This window comes from Paramormyrops kingsleyae, chromosome 23, assembly GCF_048594095.1.
Source record: "Paramormyrops kingsleyae isolate MSU_618 chromosome 23, PKINGS_0.4, whole genome shotgun sequence".
NCBI classification, from domain to species: domain Eukaryota; kingdom Metazoa; phylum Chordata; class Actinopteri; order Osteoglossiformes; family Mormyridae; genus Paramormyrops; species Paramormyrops kingsleyae.
Window position 1 is genome coordinate 20,700,368 of NC_132819.1, and position 20,058 is coordinate 20,720,425.

Below are 20,058 nucleotides of genomic sequence, written 5' to 3' on the forward strand. Positions count from 1 at the left end.
TATGCAGATATTGGTTTCAGAAAGTGTTTTATAGACCTGTACATTCAAAGCAGTTTGGCAAAGCCTTATTTAATGACACACTCTGCTCATGAAGTTTTCTCTTCTCCCTGTGGGGGCAGGTGACTCATCCCAGTGAGGTTGATATGCCCTTCCAGAGTGAATATGCGCGGAACAACACTGCTGTAAAATGGCAGCCTCCCCAAAAGGTGAAGAAATTCAATAAAAAGCAGAATTCTGAAAGGGCAAATAAAGATTTTTGAAGAAAAAGTGAAAGACACTGATGGAGAATAGTTTTCCCTTCCGAACTTCTCATGTGTCATTTTTGATTGGTGAAGCAAATAATTTAGTTCTGTTTGCATTGACATTTGTGCAGAGATGGGAGTGTGTAACGCTGTAGCTGAGGTAGATAAGGGGTGAGAAAATGTGTGGGTGATGTTCTGTAGCCAGGGTGACTCACAGAAATTAGACTGGAAGGTAGCTGCCTGATGTCAAAGTCACATCGGAGCTACTAGCTGGCATTTAATCAGAAAGCATCAGCATCGGTCATGCGGCAGGCAGCTGGAACGCCACATCCCGGTCCAGTGTCTCTCCACATCTCGGTCCAGTGTCTCTTCACATCCCGGTCCAGTGTCTCTTCAGATCTCGGTCCAGTGTCTCTCCACATCCCGGTCCAGTGTCTCTTCACATCCCGGTCCAGTGTCTCTCCACATCCCGGTCCAGTGTCTCTTCACATCCCGGTCCAGTGTCTCTCCACATCCCGGTCCAGTGTCTCTTCACATCCCGGTCCAGTGTCTCTTCACATCTCGGTCCAGTGTCTCTCCACATCTCGGTCCAGTGTCTCTTCACATCTCGGTTCAGTGTCTCTCCACATATTGGTCTATTGTCTCGGGAGGAACAGAAGAACATTCCAAATACTTAGAAATATTCACCTTACGTGAGCTAAAAATAGTAAATAAGGTGCCCTACAGGATGGATGAAGAAAAATATGTTAACTAAAGGAGACATTTTTTTTTCGTGTTCACACAGTAATATGAGTGATGACTTTATGTCGCAGTTGTTGAATGGCCTCAATTCCAACAGGCTTCTGCTTGTTCAGAGTCATTTATGCAGGATGAATACATGCATTTCACTATAATATTATGGGTTAAATATCCTAGTGCATATGCATGGTGTAAAAATTATGCTCTGTTCAGGGCTAAATAGTTTAGTTTATGCTACAGCTAGTAATATCCTAATAAATTAAAGGAAAAATGCACCTGAAGCAGAACATTTTGAAGAGAAGTGCATTTTTTCTGTGGTTCTAGGGTTCAGTACATAAGCACATAGGATCCTTTGTTTAATCTTGTTTCAGAAAACAGAGCAGAAGTGTGAGTTATTTACCTGTTCAGTTGATGTATAGCAAGCAAAAGTTTCTTTATTGAATTAATATAATAAAATGTGTGTGTGTAAAATGCACATCCACAATACATGTTAAGCTGTTTAGTCAGCATAATCAAAGTCATGTCTTTTTTGTATTTGAAGCAGTAGTTTTATTGATTGGTATATTAAGAGCTATAACTATGTATGGTCTACTAGAAATAACACATTGTTTTTGTTACAAAGCATTTACTTAATTTCCAACCGGGTAGCGAAAAATAACAGCTTTTGTTGTCTGGTTAACACATAAAAGCCATTTTTAGCAGTGATGCTGACCAAAGGCTGCCCTGAACACACAGGAAAAGGTGGGTGTCTTAAGCTACGCTGGTGCCTGAAGGAGAGTGGGCCGTCCCTGATCCATCACCTCAGGAATAGGGGACAGGGGAGAGGAAGCTGGGGAAGCAGATAAGTGTAACGCAGGGGGCCAATCAAAGGGAAGCAGAAGGGCTTTGATGGGATGTTTGTTACTGCCTGCTCCATCTGTCGCTAATGATCGCATGCTGAATTAGCATGCAGGAAGTTCATGATATATTCTTGGAGGAGAGGTCCTGCATGCCACCGGAACGGCCCTGTCTCTCTGAACTAATGAGGAATTTGAGTCATTTTCTTACTGCACAGGTGCACGCCGGTTAACATCTCACAGCAGCTAACGTCACACAGTGGATGATGTCACACTGCGGCTAAAATCACACAATTGCGGTTTTCATACGGCAGTTAACTTCACACGGCTGCTGACATCACATAGCAGCTAGTGTCACACGCCAGCTGACGCCACCCAGATCTTCCCATTAGGTCGTGCGTTTCTCTCCAAAAGTGTCGCCGTTAGCGTGTCTCCCTGGAAACCTGCATTTGGTTACTTTGCTTCATGTTCTCTTTGTATCTCGTAGTGCTTTTTTTAAATAAGCTTCTATGCAAAACTGTGTCCAGAATCAAATACATCTTGGAACAGAAATAGTGCCCTGTGGTTGTAAAGTGGATCCTGATAAGTAAATATTATCTCACTGTCAGGCATTTGCTAAGATGACCTTCTAAATAATTGGTTTATAACAAGCAACACCTCACTGAGTGCTTAAAATCCAGTGATTTTAAAGAAGATACTGCCATCTGTTACACAAGTTTTCAAGCAAATCACATCACTTTGTGTATTTTCAGAAGGCACTGCACACTGTGTTACACACCAGGGTCGGGAGTATCAGCACGCAGTCAGAATTCCTTTGCTGTCGATGTTGGAGGCCCCATTGCACGTTCTCTCACACCGAAGGACTTGTCCTCATCAGCCCAAAGCCCTAACCTTCCCTGGGGGCACCTTTGTATAAGATTTGGAAAACCGTCCTCAGTCCTCCACCGATCCCAACAGGAGTCCCCAGCTCTCTGTGGAAGATGCAGGAGAAGCACATCGATCTTCATTAGCGGATGCTATTGGTCAATGGATCGACTTTCACGGATCCCTGAAGCGCTACATGGCGCTCCCGCAGTAGAAACAAGAGTGCGCCCTGCATGCCGATTACAGTGACCAGACCATTAAGACCTCTTTACAGGACGAAGAAGGCTGCTGGGCCTAAAGAAAAGGTTCTGTTCCAGAAACAAAAGAAGATTTCTCCCACACATTAAATCACATGCTGATCAGTTGTGTTTCCACTGCTGATGCCTACAGTGAAGTCGCTGCTCTTTCTGCAGAGTAGCCCTTATAATTGAGGCCTGTATTTCCTGCACACATTTCCAAGAGTACTGAGGGATTCTTTCTGCCTGGTAAATTGAAAGCACTTCACGCTTTTTGTAGAAGTACCGGTAAATCACTTAGTATTGCCATACCAGCCTTGAGGCATGGAATCTTTATTTATTCTGCACATCATAATCACATTACATTAAACCAGATGTCTTAAAGGGAAAGCAGCAGAGAGATAAATACACTTTGTGAATGAAGGCTGTAATTTATACATATTCTCTCCTGCCCAATAGCAGGCTGCTTAAGCAATCGATTAAAAGTGCTTCGTAGTCTGAACCATTTCCATGGATTCATAACAGCCATCTTGTACATTCTGTGTTCCCCTAAGTATATATTTACGGCATCCAGTAGTAATCGGCAGTTGTTTGTGGTAACACAGGCCCAGGGCCTCAGCTGGAACGCTTACAGGGACGGCTAAGGGATTCCCTGCACGTCCGTTCTGTTGCTTACTCGGCTGCTTTTGCTGAGATATAGGTTATTTGTATGCAAGTTACTGATATTGAGATTCCCTAATCATCTGAAGCATTTAAGTGCTCATGCTTTGATTAGCATAACGGCAGAAAACAGTCGACTCCTGTCAGCTTATCAGGGTCTGTTTGCTGTTTCCTTCGTACAGGGCAGCTGAGATACAGGTTCCCTAGAATATGAAAGCAGAAGTTCTAGCTCCATGCTGATAAAGGGGCCGCATGTAAGCAGAGCTGCAGAGCCGCGCTCTGGTGTACAGTGGACTGCTGTGTTTTTACATGCAGTGAGAACCATGAAAACTGAATTGCCCCTCTTTGGCCTGTGGGCTCGTTCATTCTGTGTGTGCGTGGGTTTGTATTTGCCACATTGCGGGGACCAAATATCATCAATATGGTAAAACCTGTTGCAGCCAGTTCCCAGGTTATGAACGAGATACATTCCTTAAGTCTGTCTTTAAGTCGTTGTAGGTAAGTTGGAACAATAATAGTACAGCCCATAATAATTATTATACAATGATAATAAAAGTATCTACGTACACTACTGAACAGGGATTGCATGTACTTTTTAAGTTATAGGGACATTTTTCAGGTCCCCACAATATAAACCTCAATTTTATAAAGATGAATAGAGAGTTCCCACAATAATAGGACTGTATGAACTGTGTCTGCGTGTGGGTGTGTAGTTTGAAGGTTGACTTCCTCTCTCAGGCACCGTGGATGCATCACTGCCGCCTTAGGTCATGGTCTTGGGCTAAAACTGTCTTATCTGAAAGATACGGTATTACAAAATGTTCTTCGGTTTGCGTGACAGTTTTTCTAGCAACTCTAGCAACTGATAAATCATCTGCTCCACTCTGTTTCGAACAGGAACGTGATGAAGAAAATGTGCAGTTCTTGCGCTTTTTAAACGGGAACACAAACTTAACATACTGCTGTGGTTCTGCTGTGATGAGCAGCCTTGTGTTTTGATTGGTGGAAAGAGCGTGTGACTTAGTGAAGGCATTACTCTCCCCCCCCCCGCCCGCCCCCATTTCCCCTGATGAGTTTGTCACATTCGGCAAGCAAGGTGCCCATTACGGACTGTGTTTTTTCTATTTGTGTTGGTAGGTCTTTTCCTGTCAGTTTATAATCATCTAATTAATGACAAGCTAAAGCTAGTGGTCATTTTGACAGACCCCTGGCTTATTTAACAGATATGTTCTTTTAGGGACTTCTGTTGTGATGGTTCCACACAGCTGGTAGCCTTGTCAGTGCAGACAACGGCCCTCACTTTCTAATTGCCTTGAGGAAGCAAGAACCATCAGTCTCAGACATTCTGTGTGTGAGCACCTTCACCACATGACCTCAGACTCGTCTTTTCTGCAGTTTATCGCTTTCCACCCACAGCCCTGTCCTCTGGCATCCAGTAGCAGCTCTTTGGAGAGCCTTTGTGGTTAATCGTGTAACGTTGCTGAGGTTGAGCCACGCTGGTTGTTAGTCTTTGACGCGTATGTTGCAGATGCTTTTATCTGAAGTCCCTACATTTTTGAGAAGGTTAGGGTCAGCCAGTCCCAGAAGGAGCAAATAAGGGTTAAGGGTCTTGCTCAAGGGCCCAATGGTGAAATAATTCTGGGATTTGACCCAGCGAACTTCTGGCCCCAGGTGCACTATTCCAACCCACACCCCCAAGCTGCACACCAGCAGGAGCTGGGGTCTGTCAAGTGTTTCTGGGAACAGTGCTGAAGACCTCGCATTAACTTACAAATGCGAACTGAAAAGGCATCCCGATCCTCAGACTGTTACAAGTGCTTATAACAAGTGATGCTCTGGGGAAACATGTATCTAGTTTCTAAACTTCTTATAATTTCTCCAATTTATTTCGCCTTACATTTTGCCAGAGTAAATGAGATTCAGTCCCTTGCTACAGGGCTGAGGTGTTACCTTGTTCATCATGCTTCTTGCTGTTCTCATGGTTTGTGATGCATCTCAGCATGTTCTTCAGGGTTTCGGCGTCTCTCTCGTTCTCCGTCTCCGCAGGTCGCACTGAGAAGCGCTTCACCATGCCTGACTCACCTGCGGATGTGAAAATACAATCCAGGTTGACTCCACCCACGATGCCACCTCCTCCATCCACGCAGGGAGCTCCGAGGACCAGCTCCTTTACCCCCACAACATGTGAGTCTATGCCCTTTAAGACTTTTCTGCTTTTCTGCCTACTTTAGCACATAACAATATAAGATGCGCTATTTATCACGCATACAGCTTCATGTACATAGAGGAACCGACATGCGAGGAAGTGATGCAAAAGCAGCAGCTATATCTGTTCAGGCTGACCCTGGGGCTTCCAGTCCTGCTTGTAGAGAAACAAGGGCACTTTGAAAACAGGCGCTTCTGATCAATTCTGATGGTCTAACCAAGCAAGCGCTTTGATTTTCCTCCATGTAATTGTTAGCAGATGTAGTTGGAGAATTTCGTTTCCGGGGGCTTGAACATGCAGCCTGATCTCATTAAAAATGCACATTTCCTTCACTTCATGTGTTTTTTTCATGCGTAGTAATTTGTATGTGCTTGTCTACATCAAGGGCCGTTCCGTTTAGTTATATGGAAGTTCAGCGTCTCTCTTCCTTTTCTTATCTTCTTCTCAGTAACTAATGGCACGAGCCACTCTCCCACTGCGCTCAACGGCGCCCCATCTCCGCCCAACGGCTTCAGCAACAGCCCTTCCTCATCCTCTTCATCATCTCTGGCCAACCAGCAGCTGCCGCCAGCCTGCGGCGCCAGGCAGCTCAGCAAACTCAAGCGATTCCTGACCACCCTGCAGCAGTTTGGCAACGACATTTCCCCCGAGATCGGAGAGCGGGTCCGCACTCTGGTGCTGGGCCTCGTGGTGAGTCAGATCCCTGCATGTGGGGCTGCCAGGGCCGCGTGCCTCTGTGCCAGACTCATGAACGCAGTGCTGAACACGTAACTGCAAAGTCCTGCAGGCTAGCTGATGTTTCACTGGAGAAGTTTAGATTAATCACCACAGCAGGACTGCTGGTAGAATAATGGCTTAATACGTGAAAGTCCAACGCTGCCATAGTAGCTGTGAGCAGCTGTCAGATTAAATGAGTCTATTAAAGTTTAAGGTGGTAACTGAACATCAGCTTGTATCCCTTTCCAAGCATATGAAGTATCGGCAACTGATCCTGCTTATTACCAGAAGTCAGCGACCTGCCTTGGAATCCATGAATGTCAAATTGCTAGCTGTAATCTTCACTGGAGAAGAGATCTTAACTGGAAGAGTAGTGATCTTAACTGGAAGAGCAGTGATCTTAACTGATGAAGATGCAATTAACTGGAGGCTTTAACTGTTAGTCACCAATTCAAACAAGGCTTCACTGTGTAATTACAGAGAGCGTGAATAATAATAATAATAATTCTAGAGGAATTAATAACATTAATAATTGAATTTCTGTTTGCTGCTGTTGTTCTCTCTTTGTGCAAAGGTTTTAGAGAACACCCTCCTCTCCCTCACTTCTGGCTTTATTGTAAGGAGCGAGGCATGTAATTAGCACTCACGTTGCAAACGGGGGACTCAGGAGGGCTTGCCTTGCTGTCAGACAGGCTCCTGCAATCTGGGGGAACAGATGTAAGAGGAATGCAACAAAAATCAGTTCTGAAAAATAAGACAGAGCTGTGCAACCGGCCACTGCGGCATCTCTTTAAGGACAAAAGAACGATAAGCTGTGAACTATCTGACTATCTGAAAGGCGTCTGTCGGCCGGGCCTAAATTTGACTGGAGTCTAATTATCGGTTAGCAATATCGACCAAGAATCAGACCATTATAGACGTCTTGATTTTTACCGAACATTGGTCGTGCATCTCTGATTGACGTGGCCACTGTACACTGAGTCACACTTGTGTGCTGATGCCCAGTGATGTCCAGTGATGTCACAGAGATGCTCAGTGTTTGTACACACAGAAGGACCATAACGGAGCCTCTGCACTCGCATAAGCCCCCCTGGGTGTCCTACCTTCAGCCGGATGTTGTTTCACTTCCTGCTTAATGTGTTCCATGTGTATTCATGTTGTTCCTTTTCTGACCCCCCCCCCCCCCCCCCCCTCAGAATTCTACCCTGACGATAGAGGAGTTCCACTCCAAACTGCAGGAGGCCACAAACTTTCCACTGCGACCTTTCGTCATCCCGTTCCTGAAGGTACAGCATGAGCCGCTGACCTGGAAACCATCTGCGCTGTGAAGCTGCAGCCCAGATGTGCATGTCTGAAAGATCAGTGCATGGGACGGAGGAATGAGGGGCCGTCCACAGGCCAGAAATCTGTGAACTGCCCCTCCGCTGAAATCCCGGGTTTGTTTTAAATGGTAAAATGTGCTTTGAACTCGCTCATAATTCCGATGCTAAATTGATGCTGGGGAATTTCCCGTTCAGTGCTGGATTTCTCATTTGTGAGAGATGTGCTATCCATTGCCCTCTGTTTTTTGGTAATTGACCCTCAAAAGACATTTTAGCACAAAACATGAAATCTATGAAACTACACTGTCTTGTGAAATTAAACACAATACATTAGGTGCATTTTAAATGTATTTTACCTTAAAATTTTTAATCAGTTTAACTAATTTTATTTCATACAATTCTTCATCGACCTCTAAGAACTATATTTGATAGTCTATAGACTTCTAAAGACAGCATACGACAGTCCAAAGACCTCGAATGACAGTGTCAGTCAGTCTGTAGACCTCTAAGAACAGCCTACGACAGTACATAGACCTCGAAGGACAGTGTATGTCAGTCTGTAGACCTTTAAGAACAGCGAATGACAGTCCATAGACCTCGAAGGACAGTGTATGACAGTCTGCAGACATCTAAGAACAGTATACGACAGTCCATAAACCTCGAAGGACAGTGTATGTCAGTCTGTAGACCTCTAAGAACAGCGAACGACAGTCCATAGACCTCGAAGGACAGTGCATGACAGTCTGCAGACATCTAAGAACAGCATAAGATGTTTCTTTTTCCTGTTTTTCAGTTTAATTTCCATTTATTTGTCTTTCTTTCTCCCATTTGTTTCATATTTGTTTTCCTCTTTTCCTTCTCTTTTTGTTCTTTCTTCCCCACAACCCCCCCCCCCCCAGTCGAGACAGATAATCGGTTTCTGCTTCACTATGGAGTTATTTAAAGAAACGGCACCAGACGGGTCCTTGCTCCTCTGGCTACCTGACAGTGTCTCTCGGGGCATGCTGGGAAATTGCTCCCTTTGGGGGTCAGTCCTGCAGCTCAGGGGTCCCAAAAGCCATATGCCTGCTTTATCATAGAGGCAGGATGGGGATGGTCCAATCATAGGCTGCTTTTTTCCCTGTAATTTGGTGCTTTTCTTCTGATGACAGCTTCCATATGGCTCTCATAAATGCTACAGTGTGTGTGTATGCCTGTACGGCATCCAGAACTGAAGCCGGTGTGTTCTTTGTGGAGCTCCTTCTTCTGTATTGTGAGGAGTTGCTAGTGTGTCTGAGGATCAAATGCACCATAATATGCTTTAAATACTTAAAGTAAAAAAAGGTAATTTTGTCACATACATCCTGACGTGCTTCGTTGTGTTTTGTGATTTGAATAATGTCCCCTCTTTCGACAATGCAGCACATATATTCCATTCAGCATCAGAAGTGTTTTGGCGTTACAGGCGGATTGTAAACTGTAAGAAAATGTGGAGGCATTAGAAAAAGGAGCGAGTCTTGCCACAGCCCTCAGCACTGGTGCAGGGCTAGTGGGCGTATCATCGTCGGCTCGGCTGATTTATCGGAGAGTCAATTGAGAGGAATTCATTTTGACAGGAGGATTTTACATGGTGACAAAAAGGTGCGATGAGTGGCTTATGCGGGACAGTATAACCCCATCGCACTATGGCACTAAAGTATTCAATTCCCAGACCTGTGTTGGCTATAGTCAGGCAAAAAAAAAAACCTCAGATAATCATTCAAGCCTTTAAAACAATTTGTATTTGTATGTTCTGAATCTCACTGCCTGTTTGCTTTGTGGGAGCAGCCTGTTCTAAAGAGATCCGTCCCATATTCAACGTGCGCGAGTGCTTTGATGGTTCGTGGTCCTCAAGACATAGCGCTGAGGAAGAGGACCCCCTGAACTGTCATTAAAGCCCAATGGCGCCATTTCCAGTGGTGCCCTCCACCATTAGGAAGTACTAAGAGCCCTGCTGTCCTCGCACTGTAATGGAAACCTTTCATCTGCTGTAAAAATACTTGAGGGAAGGACTTTGAACTGGCACACTTCAGCATCTCTCCCGAGGGTTCCGTGCACAGTTACCTCCTTGTGAGCGCAAACAAGATGGTCCACTTCTGAGAAGGAGGGCACTTACCTGGCTGCCTGCTGCTTCCAGAAAGATCGAGCCAGACTTGTGGGGGGGGTGGGTGGGAGATGAGTAGAAATGATGCTGCGGCACAAAATAACACAACATAAAAAGCAACGACATCCATACAAAATGGGTAAAAACTGTGAAAGACCATAAGCTTGTAAATAAATGATTTTTTCAAAGATGTAAAGGCTCGTAGCCAAAATGAGGTAAAAGGGTTAGGTAGGAAATGACCTGCTAATGCATCAAGACACTGAGTGTTACATGTGAAGACCCAGCTAGAATCAAAAACCTATGTTCTGTCATAGGCCAACTTGCCCCTCCTGCAGAGGGAGCTGTTGCACTGTGCCCGGCTGGCAAAACAGAATCCAGCCCAGTATCTGGCCCAACATGAGCAGCTTCTCCTGGACACCAGTACCACTTCGCCTGTCGACTCGTCTGAGCTGCTGCTGGATGTTAATGAGAACGGCAAGAGGAGGACGCCGGACAGGTAAGCGGAGCTTCCCGGATGGCCGACCGCCAAACGGCCATTTCGGTTATAGTGTGGATGTGATACTGACACATGCTGGTAAATTCACTCTTCGCTCTGTTGAGCTATTCTGTAAAATCTTATCAGGCTATAAGATTCCAGTTGAATGGCAGACGAAGGAGCTACACCATTTCCTTACGAACCAGACAAAAATCACTGCCCCCCTCCCAAATTCCTATAGATACCGACCCCTCAGAAGGGCACTCCAGTCGCTCGGCCTAAATCCCAAACCGTCGTTACCAACCTCGTGTCATGGTTCATTGAGTTTCATAGGTTCTCCTTAATGGAGTAGAAGCAGATGTTTCTGGAGATGTGTGAGTGTTGCCAAGTGGCTGGATGCCTCAGTCAGACCTTCATCCACCTTAGGAATTGCGGTCTGCTGGAAGTTCACTGAGGTGCCCCAGCTGCTGAGTGCATATTTCAAGGGACTTTGCATTGTGAATTTTCAGTATAGTAGGGCAGTATGAACCTGAGACAAAAATGCAGGAAGAGACAAAACAGGGTTAAAGATGTACTGTGGGATAAGAGAGATGTGGCAGCAGAGGCTGAACCCTGGGACAGGAATCCCAACATTGAGGGGCATCGCTCGTGTGTCTCGGAATGCCGGGAAAAGCGTCCGGGGATCTTCCGAACGAGGCTCCTGGAGAGCATTAAGTGAAACCTGCGCAGTTTCCCTGGGAAGAAAGCACTTTCAGAACAAGTACGTGATGTTAATGAGGACCTCCTTGGGTTACAGGGACCTTTTTTTTGTGATTTCTGCATATTTGTGACATCTGAGGCATCCCAGGAGTGAGCCTGGGGAAATGCAGGATACACGGGCTGATCTGGCGATCTGCCTCCGTAAGCTTTTCTTTTCTGCTTAGCTTTGCTTTGCATTGTTATCGGAAAATTTCCGATGCGTGGATTTCAATGGGAAACACTAGTCTTAATCAAGGGGCACGATAGGCCATCATGTCCCTCTGATTAATATGGAAGGCGCTGGAAAATATGCACCGTGGATGCTGAACACGAGCATTTTCTGAATTAAAAACGCAGGTGACGTATTTCCGATCTTTTGTTTTTTGTTTTTTTTTTGAGAATGCCGTCGTCTGCTGTGTTTGTGCAGTAGATTTATAATGAAGCTACATGCATTGGAAGGAATGGCAGTGATTTCAGGAACTGTGAACTTTGAAGCCACTCAAACCCAAGACATGGCTGAACCTGTCATGACCTCACACCGCATACCGTGATACAGTAACCCTAACCCGCCGCTGGGATTAATGCCTTGGTTCTTCCATCTCTATGGTAGATCTTGATATTTGGGGCTCAGGTCTTATTTGGAGCATGAACCATCGACAGTAGGTGACAGTGAAGGCTGCGTGGTCTTTGAGAACACTGGAAAGATCTCTAGAAGGTTCCCATTGCCTCTGAGGCTCAGGGCTGGAGCTCTACCCTTGATGGACAGGGAAGCACCTCAGCTCACCGTCCTGCCCTCTGCAGTGACATCAGAGTCATGCTCCCAGAGACTGATGCCCTCATTATCTAGCAGCTGTTTTCAAAGCGCAGCACTTTAACACTATTCCTCGGGACTCCGGCCGGCTTCCGCGACTGAGGTTCTCGCCATCCTTTCCCTCTGCTGCAGAACCAAAGAGAATGGCTTTGACCGTGAGCCCCTGCACCCAGAGCATCCAACCAAGAGACCCTGTACCGTTAGCCCCGGGCAGCGCTACAGCCCTAGCAACGGGCTGCCCTACCCGCCCAATGGGCTGGCCCACCCCACGCCACCAGCACCACAGCACTACCGGCTGGACGACATGGCCCTGGCACACCACTACAGAGACTCCTACAGGCACAGCAGCCCCCGCGACCTCAGAGAGCGTGCCAGGCCCCTGGGTAAGACCACCGCCATGGGGTGTTACTCAGCATGCATACTTGACCGTACTCGTGTTCCCGTGTACCTGTTTTATGTCATCTTCCACTGCCGAAGACCTGTTCCAATACTCAAGAGCAGAAGTGCAGAGGACAGTAAAAATCCCCAGATGTCATTCTTGCCCCGCCCCCAAATATCAAGGATACATTGCTTACATCCTTGCTAAACGAGACCAATCCCATGATTCATTGTGGCCCAAGTTCATTCGTTCTAAGCCAACTTAGCAAGAACGGTCTTGCCAAGATCAGAAGTACAATCTTTGCGCTCTTGGTATTGAGAAAAACCCATGCTCTCTGGGTTGATCCGTGAACAACTGAAATTTCACACGAGTCACTCGAAGGACAGTGTACGGTTGTAAACCCAGAACTAAATGTAAATGAGCCTCATGGCTGAAGTGTGTTCCACTGATCCATAGTCCACTGTCCAGAACTTTATTTGTACTGTTTACATAAAAGAAAAAAGAAAAAAATGTAAATCCAATCCAGGGATTAAACACAAAGTTTAACTGAGTTTAACTGAAAGCCATTTCGATTCACATCCAACGCGGTCAGAAAAACCACGCGGCTCCACGCCACCACCTCACTAACCTAACCGCTCTGCACCAGTCTCACGTTAATTAACATACTATGCTGTGTACTTCTTAAAGAGACAGCGTCCACTTAAACACAGTATGTTTAACTACGGTAATTTAAGTTATCACTCTAAATCTTTTCAGTACAATACAATATTGTACATACAATAAGAAGAACAAAATAGCAAAATACACATGTTTAAAATATATAAGATTTCCATGGATAGGAGACATGTTGCTCCTACAGACAGATTCAAGGTCAAATGCACAACAGAGCACTAACACGTAGACGCAGACTGACGTACATGTCAGAAGGGCTGGGCAAGTAATCAAATTTTAATTTCAATTTACGATATTTTCTTTCAACAATTATCAAAACAAAATAATCGAGATAAAATGATTATTGTGCCACGTTTCATTTCACAAAGATGCTCTTTTGTATTGTGTTATGAATCCAGCGCAGCCATAAACGAGTTCAAGGAAATCCACTGTTAAAAAGACAAGTTTTTTCTTTTAAAAGTTCAAATAATGCATGATATTTCCAAAGTCAATGAGTAATCGTGTTAAATAACCGTGATCTCAATATTGACCAATACAATTGTGATCATGATTTTTGCCACAAACAAACAGTTCTACACAGCTGTGGGATGAAGGGTCAGGCCATGACTGGGAGATGGGGGTTTATTGCGGGCTCAGGTGACCTGTTTGAGAATGAACCTCCCTCCCCGTTGCAGCAGGGATGCACAGCACTCGGCAGCACGAGGAAGTGGTGGACCACAGACTGACGGACAGGGAATGGGCCGAGGAATGGAAGCACCTAGACCATGTAAGAAAAGTAATAAGACCTTCTTTACTCAGACCTTTACAGACCTTCCCCTGTAACCGTAGAAGGACTCCCCCCCCCCCCCCCCCCTCCCCGTAATGTCACAGACCTTTCCTGTCCCTCATTCCACAGCTTCTGAACTGCATTATGGACATGGTGGAGAAGACACGGCGCTCGCTCACTGTGTTGCGCCGCTGCCAGGAGGCCGACCGCGAGGAGCTCAACTACTGGATCCGGCGTTACAGCGACGCGGAGGAGCTGAAGAAAGGCAGCGGCAGCCAGTCCCGGCAGCAGAGCCCAGCCAGCCAAGAGAGCTCCACTCCAGGTACCCTGCTGAGAACATCAGGAGCACAGGAGGCTCCTACTCTGCTCCTATCTGAGAATCATACTGAGTCCTAGCCAGCTGGCTGCCCTTCATGATGGTCCTGTCCTGCAGTGGGAGTGATGTTGGATTAATCTGACATATTGGCGACCTTCTGTCCTTGAGAAAGGCTAGACATGCTTGCAACTGGTCTTGGTTATCCATGGAAGAGAAGCGCTTAGATTTTGGATTGTTATACCGACGTTAGCCAACACTAGGTCAAGCCATTGGTTTTCCTTGGGCTCTGGATTAGTTAGCTGACCAGTTAATGATTCACTTAAACTTGTATCACGAGAGTGAACTTGGAGTTTTAATAAACATATTTTTTTTGATCTTGTAGAACTTCACAGGGAGCTCCTTCACAGACCAGTGTCAGGATACGTGCCTGAAGAGATCTGGAAAAAAGCTGGTGAGATTTGTGCCTCCAGAAGACTCTCTCGGATGAGAGTTTCTCTGATAGGTTAATGAGTGTAGGAGTATAGTGTGTGACTACAAGATCTGAGTGTAAAACTGTATTGTTTAAGTATGAGGTCTGAGTATTAAAGTATAGTGTGTGAGCATTGGTAGTTATATTTAGAGTCACAAGCTTAATTTCATTACAAACAATAGAAGGTGCCTCTATTCTCCATTTGCACTGCGTTTTCTCACCATTTGCTGTTGCTTAGCAATTGTGCAATATTTACAGTTGGCAATAAATATTCAAGCACAATGTGTTACCAGTTCTCATTTACTGAAATGCATGCACCTCTGGGACCATAATAGTAATGCATAATTTGAATATAAATTGCCTTATTTACATATACAATTAGCAGAGCTTCAGCCTTGATCAGAGCACAGAACTATTGTCCTGTTGCCATTCCAAGGGAATTCTAATTCACCTTGATGTAAAATTCAAAGTGAAATGTATTCAGTCTACTCTTTAAAGCTTTTCATTCACAGACATGAATTGATGCTGTATATTCGTAGATTTGGCTTGCGCAAAATAACTTCATATAAATTAAGTTTGGCTTTCACGATTAAAGAAACTTCTGATGAAAAACAAAAGGTAAACAATGATCCAATTAATTTTTAATGAAAATAAATATTTATAAACATGAGATGTGCTGAAGATACTTTACAGTTAATGAAACCATTTTTCTTTGTATCACTTCAAAGAAACATGCCACAATTAGCTTAAAAGGGTGTTAATTTGACACTGTATTTGCCAAGTCAATAATTGCTGCTTATTTGGTTCTATATTAATTATCCTTAATTTGTTCTTTTGTTTTGTGTTAAATGAGCTGGATAAGTGGAGTGATACAGAGCCGGTTTGCCACCATCGCTAACTCTAGTGTCCCTTGTGCTGCTGCGTGAGGGGCTCCGTGTTACTCATCCTGAATGGTCAAAGCGTGACGGATTCTGGGTAAGGTGTGTCCTCCTCCCCCAGAGGAAGCTGTGAACGAGGTGAAGCGGCAGGCCATGACGGAGCTGCAGAAGGCCGTATCGGAGGCGGAGCGCAAGGCCCATGAGATGATCGGCACGGAGCGGGCCAAGATGGAGCGCACGGTGGCGGAGGCCAAGCGGCAGGCAGCCGAAGATGCACTTTCAGCCATCAACCAGCAGGAGGACTCCAGCGAGGTGGGAGTGCTGGCCGCTTCTGGGCCTCTTCTCTAACCATCTGACGATCCTTAAAGATGGGATTGGCCCAAATCCCAACCAATGAGTAAGCTGTTAGGTTCCCTTCTAATGTTAATGACATGATGATGTAGTGTTTTACGCACTGGGCATTACGTCACATCTTAACGTAACGAAAACATGAAATGTGCTGGAGGTAAATTGCATATGTGCATAAGAATGACAAGTAAGAAAAGGACGTTGGGTTTTTATCCTTTAGCAAAGGTAGCTGTTAGACCCAAAGCAGTGTTGAGCTTTGAGAGTAGTGAGCCAGTCAATTTTCTTAGGCTGAAAATACCTTCACTGGGTGAAACGAGGACTCATTCAGGTCAGCCTACCACTCCAGTCATGCTGAGACATGAAAAGGCTTCGCTTTTACTTAAGGACACTGGCTGTTTCATTCTTATAACTCACATATTTTTAATATATTTTTTATTATTACTGGCCCTCTACGGTATTTAAGAATAAAATAAATGCACAGGTAGAATTTCTAGTCCATCTTTTCCAGTATACAATACTCTAGAGGGGCAAACCTAAATCCATCTCTGCTGCCCCCTGTGTAGAGCTGCTGGAACTGCGGGCGCAAGGCCAGCGAGACGTGCAGCGGCTGCAACACGGCGCGCTACTGCGGCTCTTTCTGCCAGCACAAGGACTGGGAGAAACACCACCACGTATGCGGGCAGACTTTACAGGCCCAGTCGCAGGGGGATGCAGCCTCGGCCACGCCCAGCAGCAGCGCGGGCAGCCCGGGGGAGACCCCGACGACCGCCACGCCACGATCCGCCACGCCACGATCCGCCACGCCGGGGACGCCCTCCGCCACAGAAGCCACCGCGCGCTGAAAGATAGCCGACAGAACTGTTTGATCAAAGGCGAAAGTAGCACTACAAGCAGAGACTGGTGCAGTACGAGCAGGAGACCTGGAACATGTCATATTGACTTGTTCTGATTAAGAATACAAAGATATTCTTTGTTTTTATTATTGCCATTATTGTTACACTCGATGTCATTGTTGTCGTCGTTGCTGTCGTTGCTGTTATTATTGTTGTTGTTTTAACGCTTGTAAATACAAAAGAAGATACCAGAGAATTGCAAATGACCTCCCCCCGCCCCGTTCCAGTAGCTGAGATGTGAAACTAGTTGACCTCAAAAATATACGCTTTACTGAACAGCAAATCAAGGGATTATTAATTGCTGTTGAAAGCAAGACTGCTAGTATTTCATGTGATTAAAAAGACACGTCTGATTCGGGTGTGGAAAGAAGTGCAGAGGAAGAAGCGCAGGACTGCCGGACGGGGTGAGAAGATTAACAGTCTGAGAGAGAAAAGACGAGAGCGACAGCACTAGCGAACGCATCGCGTTCTGCATCCTACTTCGTCCTCCGCGTCCATCTGTGAAGTGATGCAGTGGAACATCTGCCAGCCACACGCCCCTTTCCGACCCCATGCAGGTGAGAGCCTGACACCTTGCCGAAGCTTTGCACCTGGTGAAGGTAAAGTGCTGAAGATGGACGCAGTTCAGCCTCCCCCAGCCAGGGGCGCCCTTCGTTTTTTTCTGTTCTCGGTGTGTTGAATAAAAGAACACCGTTCTCCCATGCGGTTCCCACTAGTGCTGTAGTGTATGTGTGCTGGACAGTCGTGAAGATGCTAGTAGCTTAATTCCTCCCCACACTTTAGCTTCCTTATTCCTAGTCTTAATCTCTGCGGGCTGCTTTTATATCTGTTTGTATAAGTGATAGTTCTCCCGTAGTTCAAAAAGAAGGAAGAAAAACGTCTTTGTTGTACTGAAGAAAAGGCAGGATCTGTCTTTGCGAGCTGCTACGGCCCGGCACTCCGCGTGTCCCCGAGGACCGGCATGTTACATGGAATGCGATCATACGTGTTTGGTACATAAATGTATTTGCACTGTCTCTAAGCTATCTGAGCATGCTTCTTTCAGTATAGAGCCATTTCTCGCTGGTTTTACCTGTAGGTGTTACTGTACCTGTGATTTTTGTTCTGTTAAAAAAGGGAAGAACAACCCCATTTTTGGTAATGGATGTTTTCTGAAGGTGATACATTATGATTTTAATTTTTTTTTCTTTTTTTTTTTTTTTAACGAAGGACAGTGCATGGACATTGCTAAACGTTTCTTAAATGTTGTTTTTTTTTTTAAATAAATGCATAAACTTAAAAAAAAAAAAGCTAAGAAACTAAGGTTCCAAATGCAGAGGTTTAGATAGAGAGCTTTAACAGCAGAGTGGCAGGTATCACAGTGTTACAAAGGAGCTCGTCGCAGATGTCGGCCAAAGACGGATATGAAGGACCAAAATCACATTTATTCAGAAGAGATCGGTTCAGACGCACGACTCTATACTTTGTTTTATCCAAGCTATCATCAGGTCGAAGTAGCTGTGGCAACGTTATCATGAAAACCTTCAACCATTTGCTGTCCAGAACGAAGTAAAACAGCCTGTCGGGCTTTAAGGAAACAGCGCCACCTGGATCTTTTACTTTCATTTCTAAAAAGCAATAAGACTAAAGGTAGCATAAATATAGTTTAAAGAAGACACATCCAGTTAATTCATATAAAAGATTCCGTTCAATGAGAAATCACTTCCGCTTTACCTTTCAGGTGTTAATGCTTTATAATACAGTTCATAGCTTTGGGTAGTACCTGCAGGACCATCGTTTACGAGGAATTAAATTATTATTACCGAAACGATGCTGAAAAACAAACATCCTCGGCTCTCTTTAGACCATAGACTTAAAAAGAGAATAACAGATCTAAGGAATGGGCGCATTTTTGAGCACTTAATTCTCGCTCCTCAACAGCAGAAGATCGTGGTGCTAAACGACGTATGTGAGAAGACTGACCTCTCGCGAGTGGATGATTATGTCTGATTATGGGCGTATGTTCAAGACTCTAAAGGGTTAAATAATCCAAAAAGAGTGTGTGACACTCAGTAACGTTTCCTCAGAAGCTGTGATTATATGTGAAACGGCAAAGCTGTTTTAACACTAGTGTATTGTATTTGAGAAATAATAATAAAAAAAAAAGATTAGTGTGTCATGTTGCTGCATTTCAGGGCACCTTGGGTAAAACAAAAGAAGAAAGAAAAAAAAACAGTGAATAACGACAAACTTTTCTGATGCTCTATCTCCTCCTCTTCTACTTCTGTTTTACTGCAATCTCCTCAGTGGCTAAAAGTCTCACTCTACCTCTGACAGCAACCTTTAGCACCAGTCGCTGAGCAGAAGCTGGTCTAGACAAACCAAATGGTCACGAGAGAACCGGAGAAACCAAATGGCTGAAGCTGCAGAAGCTGGAAAACCATATCACTACTTGGTAACAATGCAGACCTCATAAAGCATAGACGAAATGAGAAGACATGTTTGTTATGTTCCTTTTACGCTTATTACTTAAACAGATCACATTGAATCGTGATAGGAATAAGTCAAGAAACGGCAGTGACTTAAAACGAGTGTTGACTCCATGTTATAATCCAGACGGTGACCGCGGACGAGGCGCGTGCTCCCTCACCTCTCTCTCCTTGTCTCTGTGACCTTCTAGGTCATCTGTCTGCGTTCTCAAGATTCATGTCTTGGGGACTTGTGGCAAGATGCTTTTTAAAAGTACGAGTCAGTCAGTGTGACACATGCCAGTAATGACAGTACATGGAGGGGGGGGGGCAACACGCCTTTTCCTGCATGTAAAACAATAAGAGTGGAATAAGGTTTAAGGGGTTAAACTGAGAACTGAGGTGGTTTTGTTTGGGGTGGGGGGGGGGGGGGGGGGGTCCCGTCAGTTGTTAATGGAAGTTGTGCAATACTGAAGTGACGTGAGCAGCGGGTCAAGCGTGAAGCCACCTCTGGATCCTCCTCCGATTTTAAGTCGACTATGTTGGAACTGTGGTTTCTTGTTTATTCCTTGTTTTTTTTTTTCATTTTTATTTTGACTGTAATGTATGGTCTGTCAACCTGTGAATCTCATGATGAGTATGACTCTGATATTGTTGTATTCCGTACTGTGTAATAAATACGTTCATAACATCTGGATTCTCCGCGGCTCCCTGTTCTGTCGCCCACGGTCCCGCCTTCTCTCCCATATTGCCATTTCCAGCACTTTCCGTCAATGCGGGTGAAACAGAGTCTGCATATTAAAGCTCCGCGGGCTTTGTTTTGTGTTGCTCTCGTTCGCATTGCAGAAAAAGGCGGCTCTTTCTCTGTGGATGCAGTTCTTAGGGGTACGTTTGCTGAAAGTCCACCTCCCTCTGTTTGCAGC

At 45.1% G+C, this 20,058-nt stretch overlaps 1 protein-coding gene across 5 annotated transcripts in view; it reads left to right on the forward strand.

Annotated features, from left to right (window-relative positions):
• The window catches only part of runx1t1 (RUNX1 partner transcriptional co-repressor 1), a 39,526-nt gene extending 19,712 nt beyond the window's left edge, over nt 1-19,814 (forward strand). The window contains exons 2-11 of one of the 5 annotated variants that reach the window (XM_023820174.2): nt 5,623-5,760; nt 6,231-6,472; nt 7,696-7,785; nt 10,258-10,439; nt 12,100-12,350; nt 13,693-13,793; nt 13,914-14,106; nt 14,483-14,551; nt 15,569-15,759; nt 16,359-19,814. In XM_023820174.2, the coding sequence (XP_023675942.1) occupies nt 5,623-5,760; nt 6,231-6,472; nt 7,696-7,785; nt 10,258-10,439; nt 12,100-12,350; nt 13,693-13,793; nt 13,914-14,106; nt 14,483-14,551; nt 15,569-15,759; nt 16,359-16,637 (1,736 nt within the window). In that variant the 3' untranslated portion in view covers nt 16,638-19,814. Of the gene's footprint in view, nt 1-5,622; nt 5,761-6,230; nt 6,473-7,695; nt 7,786-10,257; nt 10,440-12,099; nt 12,351-13,692; nt 13,794-13,913; nt 14,107-14,482; nt 14,552-15,568; nt 15,845-16,358 lie in introns of all 5 variants that reach the window. The other 4 variants (XM_023820176.2, XM_023820175.2, XM_023820177.2 and 1 more) reach the window with 4 other exon arrangements.
• The last annotated feature ends 244 nt before the right edge of the window (nt 19,815-20,058 follow it).